This window comes from Ruditapes philippinarum, unplaced genomic scaffold (assembly GCF_026571515.1).
Source record: "Ruditapes philippinarum isolate M1 unplaced genomic scaffold, ASM2657151v2 ctg10769_1_1_1_1, whole genome shotgun sequence".
NCBI lineage: Eukaryota > Metazoa > Mollusca > Bivalvia > Venerida > Veneridae > Ruditapes > Ruditapes philippinarum.
The window spans coordinates 1-22826 of NW_026865337.1; the positions used below are offsets into that span (position 1 = coordinate 1).

Consider the following 22826-nt stretch of genomic DNA (forward strand, 5'->3'; position numbering starts at 1 on the left):
CAAAAATATCTCCTCAGCATCATGGTATTTACGAACAAATCCAGCAAATCTCTATTAAAAGCATGTAAACAAAATATTGTATAAGTGGATATTTATGCATAATCAATCTAAAATAAATATGTTTAAATCAAATAAGGACAACAATATTAATTTGAATGAGGCTCACACTCACATGATAATGAAAAACAACACAATTATATTATTATTAATTATATTAATAAGATTTTTTATATGTAATTTTATTAATGTTCTTACAATGATGACATCTAACAACATTGAGATCAAAAAACTTCTATACAAATTTGAGTACAAAAATATCTCCTCAGCATCATGGTATTCCTATCAAAAGCATGTAGACAGATTACTGTATAAGTGGATATTTATGCGTCACAAAAATTTTGCAGAAGTCTAAAATTGGACTTTTTACATGCAAAATGTTTGCAAGAATATGATTTCTTGAATTAAATACTGTTTTTGTTTAAGCAGGTACATGTTCAGAATATGCAGTTATTGTAATTGTTCTATTCAGTTATTTGATACCTAAATAAATCTCAGTACCTGTACAGTCAAACTTCTATTCATGTAAGATTCTGTATGAAAATATTTTCAAATGATAGAAGGAAGTTTGCCTAAAAAGAAATAATTTTTGCACAATCAAATATTTGTGAATAATTTAAATTCGCAAAAATCGCAAATATTTCCATGGCGCAAAATCAACCACTTATACAGTATAACTTAAAAGTAGACTCAGCAGGAAAATTCATCTCCAAGTTATATTTTGTTTACATGATATTGATAAAGGTTTTGACAGTATCAGTATTTATTTATTGACAGAAATTAGCTGATTTAAAACTTCTGTAGGAATACACTTTTACCAAAAGTAACACTTCTTTACAGAAGTATTTTTTTCAGGGCTGTCAAATAGCCATTAAAATGATGTATTTTTCAAAGAAGACATAAATTTCTGTGTGACACTAACTTTATTGAGTCTACAAACGTCTAGGCATGAAACATAACTGAACATTTTATTTATAAAATAAAATAGTAGATTTTACAAAAGTAAAACAATCAATTCAAACACTAAATACTAATATAAGGTCTGTCTTCTAAAATCTACTCAAATAACAAAATATGGTAAAAAGCTATGAAAATAATCTTAACATCTTCAAGCAAAAATATATGTGTACATAAAAAATATTCAAACATAAGTACATACATCATGTTTTCTAAATGCAAAACATAAAACAAAAGCTGTCAATAGGGCAGTGTGCTCGACTATTCTCAGTGATGGGTAGCAAAACAAGAGCTTTGATAATTAAGAAATTCTAAGTTCAAAAAGGGGTCATAATTCATATTAGTGTTATGGGCCTTGGAGAGTGACATTCTAGTATGCTATCAGATAAGTGTTTGAAGTTTCAACCCATTCCCTTCAGTAGTTTTTGAGATACCAACTTTAATGTAACAAACAAAATTTAACCAAAGTGTGATGCCAAGTCCTGGGTGAGTACAATAGCTCTCCCTATACTTCGCATAGTGGAGCAAATAATGAGCAATGAGACAATGTCTATATTGATATGTAAAACTTCCAAAATACATAAACAAAAAAGTGTTAATTGCCGATATAAAATTTGATTAGGAACAAATACCATCTCTTACAAAGCATGTTACTAAAAACAAAAACCAGGAGAAAACTAGAAATAAATAATGTTGAAAACTAGGAGAAATGTACACATTTTTAGCAAAAACTAGAAATTCCATTCAATTGTAATACACAGTTCTAGGATTCTAACTCATGAAAAAACAATCCCATATTAATATCACAATATACAGTTTCAAGATTGGTTACAGTATATTTAGGAGAAAGAAAAATATTACTGATTCATTACAAAAAACCAAATGTTTTCCTCCAAAAAGAACGAAGTTTTTTAACAATTTGTGTATAAAGCACAAAAATTTTGACAGTTTTAAGTCAAAATAGTTAAAAATGATAATAAATCTAGAAATACTTGAAGCAATCTAAGAAACAGTAGGATACACTAGCTCTTTTAATTACCTTGAAAAATCATTTGATAGTTTCAAATTTTAATCATTTTTATAATCCTTGGAACAGTTTAACATTAGCATATATATACTTTATTGCAATCTTTCCACATCATGTCATAAATGAGATTTCACAAACATATATGTAATATTATTTTCTACATAATATATATATTACTTTTAGATATTATAGTCACTATTTCTGAGCATGTACAGATTTCTGAGCATGTACATATTTTCAAGTGCATGTATCAACATAAGATGAAAATAACTATGAGGAGTATGTAAATAGTACAATAATTTCTCTACAGTGTTAATATTAACTTTAAATGATACAAATTGGTGAAAAATATAAAGAAAATAACATTGAATGATACTCTCCTAAGTACCTAGCACATTAGAGATACTTATAATTGAGTCGCATCATGACAAAACCAACATAATGGGTTTGCGACCAGCATATATCTAGACCAGCCTGCGCATCCGCGCAGTCTGATCATGATCCATGCTGTTCGCTATCAGTTTCTGTACTTGTTATAGGGTCTGTAAGCGAACAGCATGGATCCTGATCAGACTGCACGGATGCACAGGCTGGTCTGGATCCATGCTGGTCGCAAACACATTATGTTGGTTTTGTCATGACCCAGCTCAAATTTAATGAATTCTACATGCACTTTTATCCCACACAATTGAATACATACATGTGTTAAGGGTTCAGATCAGCAGCAAATTTATTCACAAAGGCTGAAAAGGTTTGAATTTCACAACCAACAGACAAATCATTATGCTCTATCAAACAATAAGTGTTAAATTAAAAACAAACAAAAAATATGCATAAAGACAAAAATGAAAGTATAAGTATCACTATTATTATGCTGCGTAGTAATCAGGTTGCTACTATGATTATTTTTCGTGGTTAGATTTATTGTCACACCAACACAGTATAGGTCATATGACTACTTTCCAGCTTTACTGGTTTAGGAAGACCTAAGGTGCTCCTTAATGCAGTATTTCAGGTATGGACGGGCACCTGAGTAGAACCACCAATCTTCCGTAAGCTAGCTGAATAGCTTACCTACATGAAAGAATCCAAAGTCCCTGGCAGGATTTGAACCCACAGCAGTGATTGGCGCAAGTGGTTTGCTGCCATGGAGACAAAAAATGTCACCATGCAATGCCAATGCTCCTTCACTTCAAATCATGATGAATTCTTCCCTGGAAGAAATACAAGGTCCGCTAACCATAGCAGAGAATTGTCATCGGGTAAAATTACCATTTTTCATGCAAGACTTTTTGTACAGGTTGTGTCATAAATATCTTGCTTCTAGGTACAGATATTTAAACACATAATAACTGTATAACACTGGAATGGTGCTGAAATTGCAATATTCTGTGACCTTGTAGAGGTTGATAACATATACAGTATTTGATAATGTTTAGACTTTTTTCTTATTTCAAATAAAAACTTTTGAGATACTATTTCTGCATGTATGTTAAACATTGTACTATCTTTTAGTCTACCATTTCCAAAATTCACCATCATATATGACTTAACAATTGACATTCATAAGTTAAGGTATATATTCATGCTTACAGTTAGTACAACATTTCAATACAGGATAAATCATTACACACAAACATAAAAATAGTTTTCAATTTTTGCTTAAGTCTCTGTGAAAAAAAAATAGCTGCATTAAATTTGATCTAAGCTGAATGCGTTCAATCAGTTTTAAAAGACTCTCTGAAAAAATAGTTGCAAGTCTCTATGCAAGAGTCGCATTTGATCTTAGCTAAATGGTTTCTCCCAATGTCTGGACACTTCATGAAGCTTTCTTGTTCATTTTACGTAGCAACATGGCTAGATTTTCCTTCACATTTGGTTCATTTGGATTAACAGATAATGCTTTCCTATACAGTTCTTCTGCCTTGTCATTCTTTTCCCATCTGTGGTATAAAACAGCTGAAAATACATAAATCATAGTTACATAACTTGGAAAAGCAGTATATAAAACTAAAGTGGTATATAAGTATAATTTAAGTTACAAAGCCAGCCAATGAAATACATCAACACATCACAGCATACAGAAAGAAAAAGTTTCATCATGTGACATGCAAGGTAAGATTTTGAACAAATTACTTGGTTTATACAGAATTTATTTTCGTTTGATTGAGAATGAAGCTATAAGTTTATAGACACACTTTCGAATCTGTTCCTAGAACAAACAACTTGCACCTGACAATATTTGAAGCCATGCAGCTAGCGATCATTAGATGACGCGTTAACCATCCCGCCATGTGGTCACTTAAACCAATTACTTGTACAAGAGACAACAATTTACTTAGACATTAATTGTAATGTGCAGGATAAGAAAGAAAGTCAACCAGAAAGAGTCACTAAAATAAGGAAAATTATCATACAGTGTATTAATATTGTTCTGAAAATACAGTGAACTAATTCTAATAACACAATTTACACAAACTTACCCATATTAGCAATAAACTTGGCATTTTTTGGAGACAGTTTGATGGCTTTCAGGAAATTCTTTTCACTCTCGACAAACTTGGACAGTTTACCATAAACATTTCCTAGGTTAAAATACAGCTGTGGTTCCTCTGGTAGAAATTTCAGGGCTTTCATGCTCACTGCAATACTCTCATCAAATTTTTCTGAAAAAAAAATACAGAAATAAAACCTAAACATAAAAAAGATCATTTTTAGTTGGTTTAAGCAGCAAGCCTCAATATAAGTGAACACATAGCCTATAGGACAGCGTACTTGACTATTCTCAGTGCTTGATAGTAAAACAAGAGCCTGGAAAATGTAACATTTTCTCTGTTCAAAAAGGGCCATAATTCTATTAAAATCCATGCTAGAGTGATAGGCCTAGTACAGTGTCCTCCCTTTTATGCTCTTAAGTAAGTGTATACAATTTCAACCAATTCCATTCAGTTGTTAAGAAGATACCAACCTGCATGCAAAACCGTAACCATATAGTGACGCCAACACCTAAGTGAGTACAATAGCTCTCCCTATTCTTGGAGTAGTCAAGCTATTAAAAGTAATACTTTTTCGGCTAGGCAAGACACATGTTGAAAATTGCAAATTTTTATTTAGTAAAGGGCATTAACTCTACATATATGGAATAAATCCACAAGCAAACTTAAAGTTTCATGACTCTAGGTTAAATACTTTTTGAGCTATGCATGAGACAAATTAAAAGTAGCAGAGTTTTACTAAATCAAGGGCAACAGATCTGACAAAATTGAATAAATCCACAAGCAAAATCCCAGGTTCAAAACATCACATGCTGATCAACAATCCTGTGAATTTTGTTTACTCTAGCTCAAGCACTTTTAGAGCTACATGTGACACATGATAATGGACACACACACAACAACGAGGTCAAGTTTAAATGCCTCCTCCCAATAACAATGTTAAAACTATTAACTGTTTTTTTCTTTTATCAGTACAGAGACAGACCAGCGGGCACATACATGAAGTCTGAAGAGGCTGATGCCTACTTAATTGTGTATTTTTATACTGGATATAACTCCACAACTAATGGTCCTTATTCATAGCTGAATAACTTCACAAGAGTTGATAACAAACCTACCTATATTATCATAGACTACAGCCATATTGATCCAAGCTTGCGAGTGAGTAGGTTTGAGGTTTGTGGCGTTAGTCCAGGCCTCGACAGCTCTATCATACTGCTTTACCTCCAGGTACTGAAAATAGCATTATAATAGTCTACCTAATTTATGGGAAAATTTCATTTCATTGACATAGTTTGATATATTAAGCTTATTTTCAAAATGCTGCATATGTTGACAATCTAAATCTATTATAGTCACTTTAAATTTTCTTTTCTGGTTTCCTCAGCAAGAAGATTTAGTTGTCAAGTTGAATATTCATTATTTTAAAAAGAAGCAGTCTGCTTCAATCTTCTATATATTGTTGGTAATAATTGTGAATAAACATTCAAGAACACCCCATTGTGTGATAACACTCATCTGTTAAAAATTCTAAGTTAAAAAGGGGCACAACTACAAAAATATTGATTTAGAATTATGCCCCTTGTCTAACAACTGTATTTTGTCATAATAAGCAAGTATTCCAAGCTTCATATTGATAATTTCTAACATGTTTTAATCTGGGCTATATTAAAGTTTTTGCACAACAATGATGCTGATACCACAGCATAAACCTTGATATTTTGTTCCAAACAGACAAGCTAAATATGATGTACAAGCATTTTTGGTAGAGAAAGTACCTGTAGTAATAGCACTAACATAAAAAAGAGGCATATTTTTCAAACAATTCATTTTTGATGGTACTATACAGACAATGTAAAAGAAAAATTTTCATGATATATCATAGTTGTTACATTATATCTTACCAGGTTACCAAGGTTGTAGAAACAATCTGGATATTTTTTGCGATGTTTAATTGCCGTCCCGTAACATTTTTCTGCCTCCTCATATTTCTTCATTGAAGCTTTCACAATACCAAGGTTCATCCATGCAGCTGCAAATTCTTCTCTGTAACATCATAGCAACACAGCAAATGTTATATATAAATGTATACAGTATTTGTGAATAATATATTGAAAAAGATAATGTTGATATTCATTGAACAGTAAGTAAAAATCGTCAGCGTTATATATATAGGCGGTGGGTGGGGTAATGCGGTAATTTAGCAATGAGCGTTCTAATTAGAGCCTCCTTAGAACGTGGTGTTGAGACATTGGACCCCAACATGATCGTTATAATGAGGCTGAAGTGTATTTTAAAATTATTGATTATTAAGATATCATCTTTATAACATTTACACATTAATGAGATATAGGCAGCCCAAAAATTAGGATGCCTTTCCTTCAATCCAGCAAAATTGGATTCATCCCCTGCTGGATTCACGGCCATCTGACTTTATATACCACCAGTACTGGTCGGTTCCAGGAAAAGAACTTTAAGGTGATTTAATCAGCTCCAGGCAAAATGATCTGCTTATTCTATAATTCCTCACATTATTCCCTTATTAATCAGCCTGAGCTTCTAAGCAAATCATTGCATGATATATATCATGGAACAATAGAATAAATGTTTACATTGTCCAAGTTAAATGTCAATATACAAAATGATGTCATTAAAATTACAACTCTGTTCATTGAAGTTTCACATATTTCCAGCAGTTCTAATTCAATTAGCATGAAAGAATGGAAATAGATATAAATGTTTCCTATGTTGTGGTACAATAATGCATGGTTTATCTTTCAAATGAACCTTGATAATGAAGAATTTTCTAAGTTCAAAAACGTCAATAGTTCAGTCAAAATCCATATTAAAACAAGCATTTGATAGTATTGCGGGCAATAGAGTAGTCCCCTACCGGTCCCTCAAAAAGTTCTTTAATTGTCATACACTCCTGTGTATTGCCATTTATAATGAATTTGAGGATGAAGTCTGTATTTGAAAATATCGACCACAAAACATAATAAAATAAGTTTGTCTATATCACAGTAATGTGTTAAGTTTCCATGCTTAGTAAGGAAATTATGTTTATACAACCTTGTCATATTATTACGATGTGGGATTTTAAAGTAAATCCTATAAGGAATGAAGAAGTTGGAGTGAAAATACCAGTTTCTCGAAAAAAATCTAAGTTCAAGGGGGACATAATTCTGGAAATAGTCTTGCTAGAGTATTTAACCTTCTAAAAAATGTCGAGTGATAATAAGAAACATATATATGAAGTTTGAAGTAGATACATTAGGAAATAAAGAAGTTATTTAAAAAAAGACAACATTTTTTCCCCTAAAAAATCTAAGTTCAAGGGAGGTAATACTGATATTTTTTGTGCTAGAGTTATAAACCTTGTCACATATGATGTGGTTGATGACCAGAAACTTATATTTAAAGTTTGAAGTAAACACCTTAAGAAATAAAGAACATATAGTGAAAAAGCTAAAAAATTTAAATCAGAAATCTTGAAATTCAGGCTATTTGTTGCCATAGCAACCAGAATTTTCAACATAGGAAGAAAAGAAAAAGATGTGCATAATTTCCAGACTGCCATCTACCCATATTTCAAGTTTCATAAAAATATTTTCAGTACTTTTTGAGTTATCACTGGATCCAGTTTATGTGTTAAATTTGCCATATTTTCAGACTATTTGTTGCCATAGCAACCAGAATTTTTAACATAGGAAGAAAAAAAAAAAGACGTGCATAATCTCCATACTGCCATCTATCCATATATCAAGTTTCATAAAAATATTTTCAGTACTTTTTGCGTTATCGCGGGATCCAGTTTTGTGGACGGACGGACTGACGGACTGACAGACAGACAGACAGACGGACAGACAGACAGACGGACAGACGGACGGAGGGTAAACCTAAAGTCCCCTCCGGTTAAACCGGTAGGGGACTAATAATGGGCCTTGGACAGTGACATTCTATTATGGTCTGAAATAAGTATGTGTATTTTCCACCCATTCCCTTCAGTAGTTTTGGAGAAACCAACTTGAAAGCAAAAAAGCCAAAGTGTGACATGAACGCCTGAGTGTGAACAATCACTTTCCTTTTTCTTTGAATAGTCAAGCTAAAAACAAGTGAAGTTGGATTTTTGGTAAATATAAAATTCTAGCTAGGAGGCTTTTATACTTGTCTCATACCGGATAGCTACAGCTTTAGATAGAAGTTCTTCAGCTTCCTCCAGTTCATTTTTATCTTTGAGAATATTTCCTAGATTATTCATCGCTTGGTCATACTCTGGATTCAACCTGAAATGATTTTATTTCACTTGAAAAAAGATTGAATTTTTACCTGTACAATACATGTAGTATGAATTCTTACCTGTATAAAAGTATATCAGTAGATGAAATAAATATTTTAATTAAATCTTTTACTGTAAAGGACATGAATATTAATAATTGAATATATATAATTCCTATATTTGTTTAAACAATAATATGGACATGAATGCCTCCACATTCCACTGTTTTGTCTACAGAAATACTGCAAGACAGCATGCCAGACGGCCAAGGGCAAAACTATGTTTCCAAAACCACTTTAAGTTATTGGTGCATAAAAATTTACTAGACATGTGTATCAGTACAAAATCACCTCTTTACAATTTTGATTTGAATCAATATAGATGAAGATCATTGTTATGATCGAAAGTAGTAGACTTGAATAATTTATCTCAACCTATTAGGTGGTAATGTGTGATTTCTCTTAGTCTTTCTCTGCCTGTAGTTGAATCAATATTGTACTATAGTTTTAAATTAAAATCATGGTAAGCGTATAAGATATATTAAGTACTGTAAAAGATGTCACTTACTCTATAGCTTCCCTGTATTTCTCTATAGCATATTCTATATTCCCCTGGTCTGCATGTAATTTACCTATGTTATAATGTACCTGCATATAACAAAAATAATAAAATTATAAATTAATTAAAAATATTATAAAGCATTGCTTTTTTAGTAGCTGGGTTTTACCTTGCAGCAACACAGAAGAGGCCATATGGTGACTTTATTGATGGGGGAAGGCCTCAGGTGCCCTTCCGTGCATGATTTCAGGCATGTGTGGGCGGGCACCTGAGTAGAAAACTGATATTCTGTTAGATAGCTGAATAGTTTTTGCACTTGAGAATCCAAAGTGCTCTGACGGATTCAAACCAACAGCAGTGAAAGTGCAAATGGATAAAACATTCCAATTTATTTAGATAAGCACAACAGATATCTAAGTTCAGCATTGTGTAATTTTAGACAACAACAAACACCTCAATATAACAAGCTATTGAACAAGTTACAAGATATATTTATTTTAAAATCAATGATATGCATATACATGCATTAGTAAAGAAATAACTATGGTAGTTAGCAGCATACGCCTCCCAATTCATGCTAATTTTCATTAAAACTTTTGAAAATTTATTTGAAAGTATTATTTTGTTAAGTAACCAAAACGAAACAATTTATACATTATCAATGTCAATTAGTCCGTACAATATTTACTGAAAAGTCTGTGGGTCACATGGATAATTGATTATTTTTGCATTGGACAAAGTTGTGGCAAAATGTAAAGGTATTTTGACTATCTGTGCACCCACCATTGACACTTGGATGAGCATAACGTCACTAGAATCAAAACATAGTTAACACTCTTAATAATAACATTCCTGCACTATTCTTAACTGAATCATTCACTAATGGGGTTTACCTTTGCATTCCCAGGACAAACTTGAGGACCAGATGAAAACAATTCCATCTCACTTCGCCATTGACTGCTTCTCTAGAAAAACAACACATATCACAATTAAGAAATAATATATCCCTAACAGTGATTTAATAGCTAAATAAAATCACTATTTGAAGTAGCTATCACAAGTGCTTAGCCTCAATAATAACAATGATGCACATGCAAACAACAAACAGTGATTTTATCAAGCGATATTATTTTGATTCTAACACAACATCAACGCATAAATGCTGCCATATCTGATATAAAGCTCAAATGCACCTGATTTTTTTCCGTACTTATTTTCAGCACATTGCATTTTTAATGGGTACATCACATGTCTAAATATTGATTGTTAATAGTGATTTTATTGCATATTTACGCACACTTTCAGTGCATCTATGTTCAATATGTATAAAAATGCAGATTGTGTTAGAATAAAATATGCAAGAATTGAAGTGTATTTATAAAATCAGATAATATCAATTAATGAAAAGTACATCTCTTTTTTAAACTACAATTCTCTTGTGAACTAAAAACGAAAACAAGTATTCTACAAACAATGGATCTTTTATTTCAATGATTTATATCGTTTCTATAGAAAGAGTCAACATGATTGAGTTTCTCAAAAAAAAATCTTAAATAAATATTGAGGTATAACATGAAAGAAAGTCATTACCTGAATGCATCGTAGTGTAAAAATGGACAGTAAAAACACTGTTCCTAGCAGCATATACTGAAAATTGTTCAAATAAAGCATTTAAATAAATACTAATTATTGTAACAATCTCAAAGAATAAGATAACCTTTCATTCAAAGAATAATTTCTAACAACACTAAGAAATGATAACTAAAGAGCCTTATGTGATGAATGTTATGTTCATACTGTTCATACAGTAATTAAAACAGTTTTTTGAAATAACACAAAATGATGTTAACCACCGTAAATAACATATTCAAAACAATTTGTAATTGACAATGCTCTCCATTATAAAATTGTGTGACACTTGCAAACATAGTTGCATCTTCATAGGATTATTCGAATGAAGACACAACATGTTCCCAATTAGCTTTAAATTATATATGTTTGTTTGTTTTATTGGGTTTTACTTCACACCAACACAGTATAGGTCATTTGACCACCTTCCAGCTTTAGTGGTGGATGAAGACCTCTGGTGCACTTTCATGTATTATTTCAGCCATGAACATGCACCTGAGTAGAACCACAGACATTCCATAAGCTAGCTGGATAGCTTCCTCACATGAACAAATTCAAAGTCCCTGTCGGGATTCGAACCAACAGCAGTGTGAGGCAAGTGGTAAAATATATATTATGTTCATTAAGGTGATCATATTTGATAAGTAAATACCTTTGAGTATTTTGGGAAGGTAACGCAGATGTGGCGGACACCAAGAACAACAAGTATACAAAAACCAATACTGGATAAATAGAGTATTCTTTCAGCTATCACAAAACCAACACGGAAAAACAAGTTACTGGCCGGTAAAAATGGGATTATAATCAGAGCTAGTGCCATCGTCAGTGTCCTGAAAGAAAAATTAACCTATAATTTTATAAGTTCAAGTTTGTAAATGTATAGAAAAATTAAAAACAACAACACAAAACTTTGGATTCTGAACTCACTTCTATATTACTTATCTAAGATTCAACATACTTGCAAACACAAAACTTAACTAGACTGTGATGCAGACACCTGGGTGAGTACAATAGCTTTCACTATTCTTCCAATGGTTGAGCTAAAAGTCAACCAGCAACATGTATGATTATGTCATAATAGATCCTCTATGGTACACATACGATTAAAGCTTGTGCTTTTTACTTTTTAGCTTGTTTTTTTTTTTACGTTTTCATGTCTTTTTCCATACAAGAAAATTGAGTTTTATTAATGTATGAAAATTCCCTACTTGGGCTTCATTAAGAGAGTAATAGCTGTTATATATAGAACTCAGTAAATGTGGGATTTTTTCAGGCTTATTCCCTGCACAAACAAATTTTTATCATTATATCTTTAAGATGCATTACAGTTCACAATAGATTAATCACCATTGTGCTTCTGTTTTAGCTTGACTTTTATACAAAAGGTCAGTAATATGACACTATGAAAAATATTTAAAGAGCAAATATGAATTATTTATGTCCTACCTTTGATCCTGTGTTATTGGTTTCTTCAAACATGTCCACACCAGAGTACCAATAATAACCCAGACTGTGACCAAAGCTATAATTCTTGCATCTCCAAAACTTTCAATTACAGGGATGCAGCCCATTGACCAGTCAAAACACAACCACCAGGGATTTACCAGCAGCCAGGCATTTATTGAATACAAATAATTATAATTAAACCCCAAAATAGAAAAGACTTTTTCGATAAATACATATATTTCCAGCGTGAATGACGGGAATAGTTAAAAAAATTTGTGCAAAACTAAAATATTTTAAACGCTGTATCTTTTTAAAATACAGTATAAAAAAAAATCATGCCCCTTTTTGCGAGTTTAAATTTAAAATTGTACCATTTTTGGAGAAACAGTTCTCCGATCAGTACCTTTTTGAGACCTTATTTTTTAATTTATCTTTTTTGGGTCATGAAAGACTGTTTTATTACGTTTAAATTGAAATCAAATTTTACTTTTATTAATTATAGACAATTGAAATTCCGGCCAAATAATGGAAATTTTTTAGTTTTAGACTATAAATATATGTTTTAAAAGCTTGAAGTCAAAAGGTTAAAGGTCATTTTAGCAATTTTTTAGCTTGTGATGAAAGTTTAGCTTATTTAAAAATTTTAACCCAAACAGAGAGGGGAAAATGAATGATAATTTGCAAGGATGAACAGCACCCAATAAACGATTTTTTTGCATACATATTTTCCCCCCTTGACATTTGAGATATCCAATATACATCGCTTAAAGATAAAAAAATTTTTTAAGATAAAAAAAAAAATTTTTAAATTTCATCATGATGTTAAAACTGATAAAATTTTACTTTTGGTGCTAAAATAATTTTTTGCTACATTGTACAAAAAAAATGTGAAAATGCTTTAAATTTAGTTTTCAAATTTGATTTTTTTGTTTTTTGTCATAAAAAAAGATTTTTTGTTTTTGGGGTTTTAAGAAACCCCTACAATATGGTCTAGGTCGCCAGTTTATGGGGGAGGAAGCCCTGAGTCCCTCTGCATTATTTCGGGCACAACGGCCCCCTGAGTAAAACAACGCTTCCCAGACTGGATTTTCCATAAAAAGTCCTTTTGGGATTCGAACCCAAAGGGGGGGGGCGTATTTGAAGTAATACTTAACCACTTGGGCAGGACCCCAAATAATTAAGATTAAATAAAAAAAAAAATTTTGATACCATTTTGACAAGGGGGGGGAAAATATTATAAATTTTTTTAAATTTTGGGTTATTTTTCAGTGTCTCCTTTTAGCTAATTGATAAATGTTTTAAAAGTTGAAGAAAATAATGATTTGTACTTTATAGAAATTTTAGAGATTCCCCTTATAATGGTTCCATTGGCAATAAAATGAGGTTTATCAAAACTTAAAAAGTGGGGTGTTGTCCCCAAATTTTCCCCCCGGAAAACAATACTGACCCCAAAAAAAACAAAATCACATGACGTCTGATTAATGATGATACCCAGGCAGGTACTGAACTCTCCTGAAATCAAATTAGTTAAAAATGTTTTGCTACAACTTACAAGGCACCCACTTCAATATGTGTTAAGAAAATTAAGGTTTATATGTTATAAGTTCAATGTCATTGAATAATATCATTTACAATAGGGTTTTTTTTTTTAAATTAAGATAATATGTGAATAATAAAGTATGTATAGGACTGTAGTTATTAAAATTTGTACCTCTGATTTACTGTTACCATTTCCGTTACCATTGGCAACAACAGGTCGCTGAAACTTTCTCCTAAGGCCAACAAGCTCTAGAAGATCTACTCCACAAACAACAATAATGTCATAGGCACTACAGATACCCTGTAACAAATAAATATTTACATGATGTCACAGCCATTACAAAATACATTGTATCATGAAATAAACAAATATACATGCAACAATTAGGAAGTAAACTTAAATATTATACTTTGGACACTTCGTAATCTTCCAAATGGAAGAGAAAAAGTCAATATACTGCAAAATGCAAACTTTCCAAAAATGGTATCAGTTTGGATCAGTCAATTTGTTTCCCGATCTATTTTTGGAAATAAATGTCACTGACTTTATAAATAGCTCTCTAGAAGCCGTTTTGAAGACTGCTTTACAGTATTATGATGCACTTTTCCGTTAGAAAGAATTACTTAAATTCTTAGTTTGAAACTGTTTTTGAAACAGAATTGTTTTTCCAACAGAAAATAAAAGCTGAAAAAATTTGACATTGATATCTTGGCTACTAAAATCCATTTACTGATCTTCCTACTCGCCTTATTATGTAAGCCTAAATCATTGAGCCACTGAATCATAATGCCTTTTCAGATACCCATTTACAGTCTGGTGAAGCGGCACAATGAATAGTAAATTTCTTGCTTAAGGAAACTTTCAGAGTCGTTGATACAACTTGAACTCATGACTTTTCAATCCCTAAAGCAGCATGCCTCTAGATTAATGCTAATTTTCATAAAAAAAATTAAAAATGTACTTAAAAGTAAAAAATTACAAAGTGAACAAAAAAATAATTATCATTACAAGCAGCACATGCAACCAAAGTAAATTACCACAATAACAAAAAAAAGCCCTAACTTGATAGTAACACAGTAGACATATGGTGTTAAATTATGTAAAATTAATCCCAAATAACATGTAAATTATCACCTGAATCTTAAATCATTTTTCTCAATTTCAATTTTTTGAAATATTTTGGCTCATCTGGAGGCATGCAGCTTTAAGAGCTTTTCCTACTTCTAGATTATAGTACTTACAATAACTGTGATTCCTTGTTCCTTACAGAACACAGATAAGGCACATAGTGTCATACTAGAAAACATATACTGCATAGAAAAACATGTTGGACGGAACATCGTCAACCTATCATCTTTTTTCTGTAAGTCTGAAAAATAAAAATGAAGCCTTTTAAAAGCATTTAAGCATAAAAGTATTACTTTCCATCTGATTTCAACACCACATTTTAAGATCTGGAAGGAGGAGGATCCCTCGGAAGCATTAATCACAACTAAATTTGGTTTGACTGAGCCTGTACTCTTTTTGTATTTTTGCATTGTTTTCCTTCAAAACAGAAAACTTCAATAAGACCAGAATGAACGTTTCCATAACTTTCCCATTTTTTATTTTCAAAATCAAAAGCAAGATTTCTAATTAGATAAGTATCTAATGTTATGGAAAGTTTCAAACATACATTTACCATTTCCATTCTTATTCTGCAAAACTGAATGGTCTTGAGTACCTGTTTATTACATACATGAGAGATTTGCAAATCAACATATGTAAATTCAATAGCCATGGCATGAGTATTGGGTACAATAAAACTGCGCCACAACATGCAGACTGGTCTTTTTGACACATTATCATACTTTGTAATATTATAATACTGCATGTTTGTAACATCATTTTTCACTGGATATATGTCATTACATTTATATAGTTTTATATACACAGCTGCTGTCAATTTATGAAGAAATCTCACTTTTTTCTCTAAAAAAGATGCTTGCTTTGCTGTATAATATATTATAAATATTTCTGACAGGTTTCATGGCAATATATAAACATTTGTTTAGAATATAACCCAAGCCACTATATAGGGCCATATAAATTGTCAAAATTTTTTATAACTAATAATACACACAGCCGCTGTCAATTTATGAAGAAATCTCTTTTCTTTTTTCTCTTTTTTCTCTTAAAAAAAAGGAAGTATAAATTTCATTATTTGATATAAAGGTTATATGGCTGTATATAAATGTTTGTTTGCAATATAATTTTCTAACTAATATTATACTGGTAGTATTGACAAGTCATTACTGTATCTATTACTTCAAATGATTACACCATTTAGTTAAAGATCCTGTAACACAATTATTTCATGGTTTTATTTTATAAATATGATGCTCAAATTAAGATTTGTCAATATTGTAAGTTCCAATAAGCATTATTTATAAAAATATTACCCAATTTAACATTTCATGTAAATAAAGGGAGGTAATTAGAAATTTATTTTCTATAAATTCTAAGTCAAATTTTCCAATAAGAAATGAATGCCTGTAATTTATTGATTAAATATGATGTGCACAAATATTTGCAGTACACATTTTACATATTCTTCGATGTTTGAAAATTATTTTATTTGCATAATTATATGCATATATAATTTTTTGCAAGTGTGGTATACACACAATAACAATATCAATCACAAAACATACAGGATCTTTAAATATCTGATGCATTAAAAATATTATCATTGATAATTGAAACCAATTACGCAATTTTACGTCAAAACATCTTAAATCTGCATCGAAACATGAGCTATACTTTACATCATTCAATATTTTATGAGGTCATTATTCAAAATGCAGGTGTACATTAAAAGCATAACTTACGATGTAGATTTTTTAAAATCTGAATAAATTTAAATAAACTGCCATGAAGCTGCAGATTGTAATATATAGATGTTGCAATATTGTATTGTTTACACATGCTGCATTCTAAATATGGACAATACTTCAATGTTTGTTTCATTTTAACAGTGCAGGTATCTAAGCAGAAGCTATGGACATTGACTTTCACATTTGAAGATGAAGAGCTAATGTACGAAACCACTGTCCTTCCATAATACAGCTGCATAGTTTCCTAACATGAAAGGATCCAAAGACCCTGATGGGATTCCAACCCACAGTGGTAAGAAGCAAGTGATTTGAAGTCTGCACCCTTAACTACTAAGCCACAGAAGCCCCTTTAAATTAATTAAATCAATAGAGACACACAAGCTCTAGGAGAGTGAACTCATATTGTTAACTACTTCCATGGTTAACACACCTACACCAGTCTCATTCTGCTAGGACAGTCTGCTAAACCCATGCAATCCCATGAGGCTTATCAATTTTATATTTTTCATAACTAAATCCCTGAATCTTGTAATGGACAGTTCTAATTCAAAGCTTTAGACTAGCTCATTACACTAATTTAGGAGGCTTATAATTAGAAACTGGTAAATATTTTATGTCCCACTACCCAGACACATAAACAGATGTATTACTTCAGCTTAGAGTGATATTTATCTCAATCATCAAGTTGTTAATCTACAATCACATGTTAAAGCCTCAAGGTTACCAAGTGTGCAGTCAATCTTTATTCTTCGTGCATGATGTACAGTAGTTTCACACATGATAAAATTAGCAGATATAAGGTGCTAAATCCTCATTTTATTGCATAAGCTGACTGTAAAACTGTATAAAGCCATATATAAACATTGTCAATAAAACATGTCTACATTCACTATGACTCATGGATTCTCAGTCTATTCAACATTACATTTAATCTGTTACACTGTTTGTTTCTTTGTTTTGTTATTAATTGCCTTTACTTGATTATTGATTAATTCTTGATATCTTTAATATTTAAAGTTTATATTGCTAATACAAAGTTTTATCAAAGCGTTTTAAGGTTATCTTGGGTTTAAAAAAAACTACATAATTTTAGACAATCAAGGTCATAATGCATCCTTTCATGATATTCCAATGAAAGAAAATCCCTAGTGCCTAAAAACGTGTTCAAAGACAGGGTTGGTCATAAAGTGATTACAGTTTTTAAGAAATGAAAATGAGTTTACTAAGTTTTTAAAAATAAGATCTGAAAATGAAGTAATAAAGAATTCCCAAAACAACAAAATGTTGCAGACTCAGTTTGATTGAGCCTGTTCATGGAAAGAACTGGAAAGTGCAAGTTACTGTCCACGACACCTAGCACCTAAACTTGCAATCACACCTTGAGACAATGATATTGAAATTATTTTTGTTTTAATTAAAAAAATACTGTTGCATCTTTTCTATTTGCTAACAAATTATCAAACTTTTTTAATCTTTCCAAGTTTATGCAAATGATTTGCCATAATTATGCTTTGAATATGAAAAGATCCATTAATTTTGGAAACATTTGATATTCAAATTTGAATTGCTTAGCCTGCTGGTAGCAACAGATTCTAACCAAGCAACCAATGCAGACTAAGATCAGCACTGTTCCCAGCTGAGTCAAATCTTATTTTGAAATATTCCCTGAAAATGATGAAAAGTATCATCAAAAATGAAACATGGACAAATCCATTTATACTATTACATCTGTAATTTATAGAACAGGAAGGGTTTAAATCACCCTATTTTTTTTGTTGGGTTTTACATCACATCAACACAGTATAGGTGACTATTCCAGCTTTACTGGTGGAGGAAGATCTGTGCATTATTTCAAACACAAACAGACACCTAAGTAGAACCACCAACATTCTGTAAGCTAGATGGATAGCTTCCTCACATGAAAGAATCCAAAATCCCTGTTGCAATTCATCAAACAGTCCACTACTAGTATACATGTACATGTATACAGTCTGATCAGGCTTAATCATGTACATGTATGCTAAACCTGGCTCTATAGAGGTAGTATGTGCAAGTCTTTATTGTCACTAAATCATACAGAGATTTTTAGTAGAAAAACAAAATGCTGACAAACCTGTGGCACATGCTTCAACATACAGCAGAAATGATGATATGAATAATATAGCACACAATAAATCAGCTCTTCCCACTATACCAGACACCTGCAAATATAACATTATATATACTGGTAAAATCATGCACGAGATATGGGCTTTAAGTGAATTGTGTAAAATCTTAATACAAAAGCTTTCTGAATGTCAGCAATATTGAACATTGCCAGTGTTCGATGATAAACATGAGGGTAATGCAGAAATGCGCACAAACGGAAATTATTTATTCCAAATCCATGCTAGTTATCATCACCTTAGTGAAAAAACTCGGATTAACTCCTATTAAATTTAAAAGGACTTAACATGCAATAAGACAACATTATGAGACTTGGAAAGAGATCTACAACTATGAGCCTAAAAATCAATGTGTTATAAAGTTTGTAGTGATTACTATCAGTTGTTTATGGCATGGTGGTGGTGTTGGTAGTTCTCGCTATAATTCATGGCAGTATTGTAGGCCACATTGAATTTACCAGAGCACAGTTCAGCCAGTTCCTTGGCAGTCTGTCAAGCAAGTTACCAGTACAAGTTGCTTTCACCCTCTTAAGTAACTATAACTTCTGTTCATGCCAGAGCAGAGGTACAGTAATAATGATCATAGAAAGGGTTTCATGATTAATTACAACGAAAGTGACCAGCACCGTCCTGGAATCAAATGTTTATGGAATAATGAAGTCACACTTATCAACCTTAGTATTTCAACAAACCCATGAGGGTGAGTATGATAGCCCCATTATTCCATTATTTATGATGAACTATATTTCCTTTAGACCTTATAATAATGCTGTAATCATCATTAAAAAGAATAACCAGCTTGCATTTGTAATAAATCCACTCATAAAGTAAAATAATACACAGAAATATCACAAATGAATGTCTGACCAGGAAAAGGCCATTTCAAGGATGATATTTTATATTGACAACCAGACATAATAAATCAAACATAAACATTTGATTCCTATCCTTGTATTTTGTACAATTTTTATTTCCTTTAAAGTTTTGAAATATGTATTCAGAAGTATATTTATCATCTGTTTGTTAAGTAGAGTCATTTAATCTGCTTAATTTCTTAAATGGATTATTGTCTCTGGGTTTTATTTTTGGAAAGGTCCATTATCAATTTTGGGAATATCAGAATGAAATTTGTGTTAAAGTCAGCCAATTTTATAGAGCTTGGTCAAATTGCACAGATGTACAGGCTGGCCAGGCTCTATTCTGGTGGCAAAGGCTGATCCCTTTTGGTTCCAGCAGGATCAAGAAAAGAATCTGAAATGATCTTAAAGTACTTTCTATATTGTTGGGGCCTAAATTGCCAAGTGTTAAGTTGAAGACTTGGAGTTACTTGTCCTTATTGATGTTGATTAATGGTCAACCAGGAACACAACGGGAAAAGGTTTTAAGAAAGCTAATGAAAGGTGAAGTGGTTAACTCTGGTGGAAGCACATGTCACCAGAAACTATGCATGAAAGGGTACTTTAGGCCTTCCATTAAAACCAAAAAAAGGTTGCCACATGACCTCAACAGTTGTATTGGTATGGTTTACATTTATGAAAAAGTACCGATACAACAAGGTAGGTTAATGAAATTCTCCTAATTAAACTGACAATATATTTAATTTTTCTATGTACACTTTTTGTAAATTGTATTCTTCTACTTTCATGTACTTTAAATTTCATTCTTCTCTTAAATTTTGTACTCTAAATTTTATTCTTTTACTCACACTTTCTTATTTTTCATTCTTCCACATTTCCTGTAATTTTTATTTTTCACTTACACTTTCTGTAATTTTCAATTTTCGCGGTCTGTATTTCTTTAAATTTCTTACTTACACTTTCTGTAGATTTTCTACTTACGCTTTATGTAAATTTTCTACTTACACTTTCTGTATGTACAGGATGTACAGCAAACAAGAGTGCACAGAGTATAGCAGACTTTGCTGCCATAAATTGTGTCTTCCCTGAGTCAACATCAACAGTGTAACCCCCGAATAAAATGGAGAAGGTGCGGAGAAGTAACACAGAAACTATCCCATGTAGTATGATGTTTGGAATGTGGAAATAGATCGGCTTTAGTCCTCCGCCAATGTAATAACTTAGTCTGTAACAGAAAACATGGGCATTTTAATGGTAGGATATAGGAACTTTATAGCTAGTATGTTTTATCTTGATTAATTTACAAAATATAATTAAGTCATTACAGGCAAGAAAGCCTATTAAAGAAAACACAAAAATATTACTGTTACTCAGGTCTCCAACCAAAAGAACAAAGGTAGGTCAGGTAAGAATTTTTTCTTTTTAAATTTCTCTAAGACAAGATTTTTGAAAGAAACAGAGAGAAAAGTACTTGAGCTGTCATAAGGACAGTATGCTTCATTATCCTAAATGTTGTGTAATACATTACCATGAAAGTTCACAAAGGGTGATATATCAGTTAAAATGCAAATGCTTTCTCCAAATGAAAAATACTTGTGTAATGGGTACCAAAAATAAACAACAAGTCACAAGAGTGTTTTTCTTACATTTACAAACAGTTGTATCCTTTAATACTAGAATTCTTTTTGGACGGGACATTTAAGAAAAGTACATTTCTAACAATTTGTACCGATAACCTAGTTTTACAAAGGTCATAATTATTCTCTTTATGAAAGGAAACAGAAAACTTTTTGAAAATATATATATTCAAATAAATCAGTTAGTTTTCCAAAGAAAAATGTTTTATTAAAGTAATAACTTTCTCCTTAAATGAATTGCACGTATAAATATAAATCCTATGCGGTACTATATTAGTAACTGTGCCCCAATTTTACATTCTTGTACAGTACTAATTTTTTTGATGAAATCATCAAATTATCTCCCTTTAATACTCACCTATAAGTAAGGACAGTCAGTGGTCTGTATGACTTGTGACTTGTTTTTGAGTCCAACTTCTTTCCCCAGAAGTCGTTATAAAATATATTTGATATAGGAGTTTCTGGTAGCAAGTCTTTATTGCCCACAATGGCTTCACTATCATCAAATACCATGTCTCCATCATAGCTGACGGCAAAACAAACGACGGAGATTAGAAATACTAGACCGGCAGCAGTTCCAAATTTTAATCTTGGTATGGGAAGGTATTTTTCGGGGTTTGGACGGATGGGGGCTTCTGGCTCGGAATATTCCGGCCCAAGAGAGGCCCCGTTTGCAGTGGTTCCGTTCATGTAGTAACCGTTTTTGTAGCCATTCTTATGGCGATGCTGACTTTTCTTGTAGAACATTCATTCTGAAAATATACAAAAATATATATAATATTATTACATGCATCTATGTGCAAAATTAAGTAATCTACAACAGTGGGTAATTGTTGCTAATGGAAATGGATATCACTCCATGTATGTATCAACTCCATGTACGTATCAGCCAAAATTTGGGATTATTTTATACATAATTATTTTTTATTTATTTATTTATTAAATTTTAGGTTTTACATTGCACCCACACTTTGTAAGTAATAAGGCAATTTTCTAGCTTTACTGGTGGAGGGAGACCTTAAAGTGTCCCTCCATGCATTACTTCAGACACAAACAGGCACCCAAGTAGAATTATCAACATTCTGTAAGCTAGCATGATAGCATCTTCACAAGAAACAATATGTAGTCTCTGACAGGATTTCAACCTACAGTATTGAGGAGCTAGTGGTTTGAAGTCAACAACTTAACCGCTCAGCCATGGATGCCCCTATAAGGTGTCAATGAGTACATATTATATATGAATAATCTAAATGAAGTGTCATAAAAGTATGGTTGTTTCTTATATTTTCATAAAATATGAAGA

At 31.7% G+C, this 22826-nt stretch overlaps 1 protein-coding gene across 1 annotated transcript; it reads right to left on the bottom strand.

Moving 5' to 3' along the window:
- Positions 1-218: 218 nt before the first annotated feature.
- LOC132728678 (protein O-mannosyl-transferase TMTC4-like) lies at positions 219-22303 on the bottom strand. The gene is made up of 17 exons (XM_060714355.1): positions 21882-22303; positions 20892-21111; positions 18978-19065; positions 15230-15357; positions 14160-14288; positions 13892-13960; positions 13208-13211; positions 12449-12665; positions 11655-11832; positions 10964-11020; positions 10267-10338; positions 9383-9462; positions 8715-8822; positions 6441-6582; positions 5655-5769; positions 4525-4707; positions 219-4000 (listed from the first exon to the last, which is right to left on the bottom strand). The coding sequence occupies exons 1-17, from the start codon at positions 22268-22270 to the stop codon at positions 3861-3863; spliced, it is 2319 nt and encodes a 772-aa protein (XP_060570338.1). The 5' UTR covers positions 22271-22303; the 3' UTR covers positions 219-3860.
- Between the last annotated feature and the right edge of the window lie 523 nt (positions 22304-22826).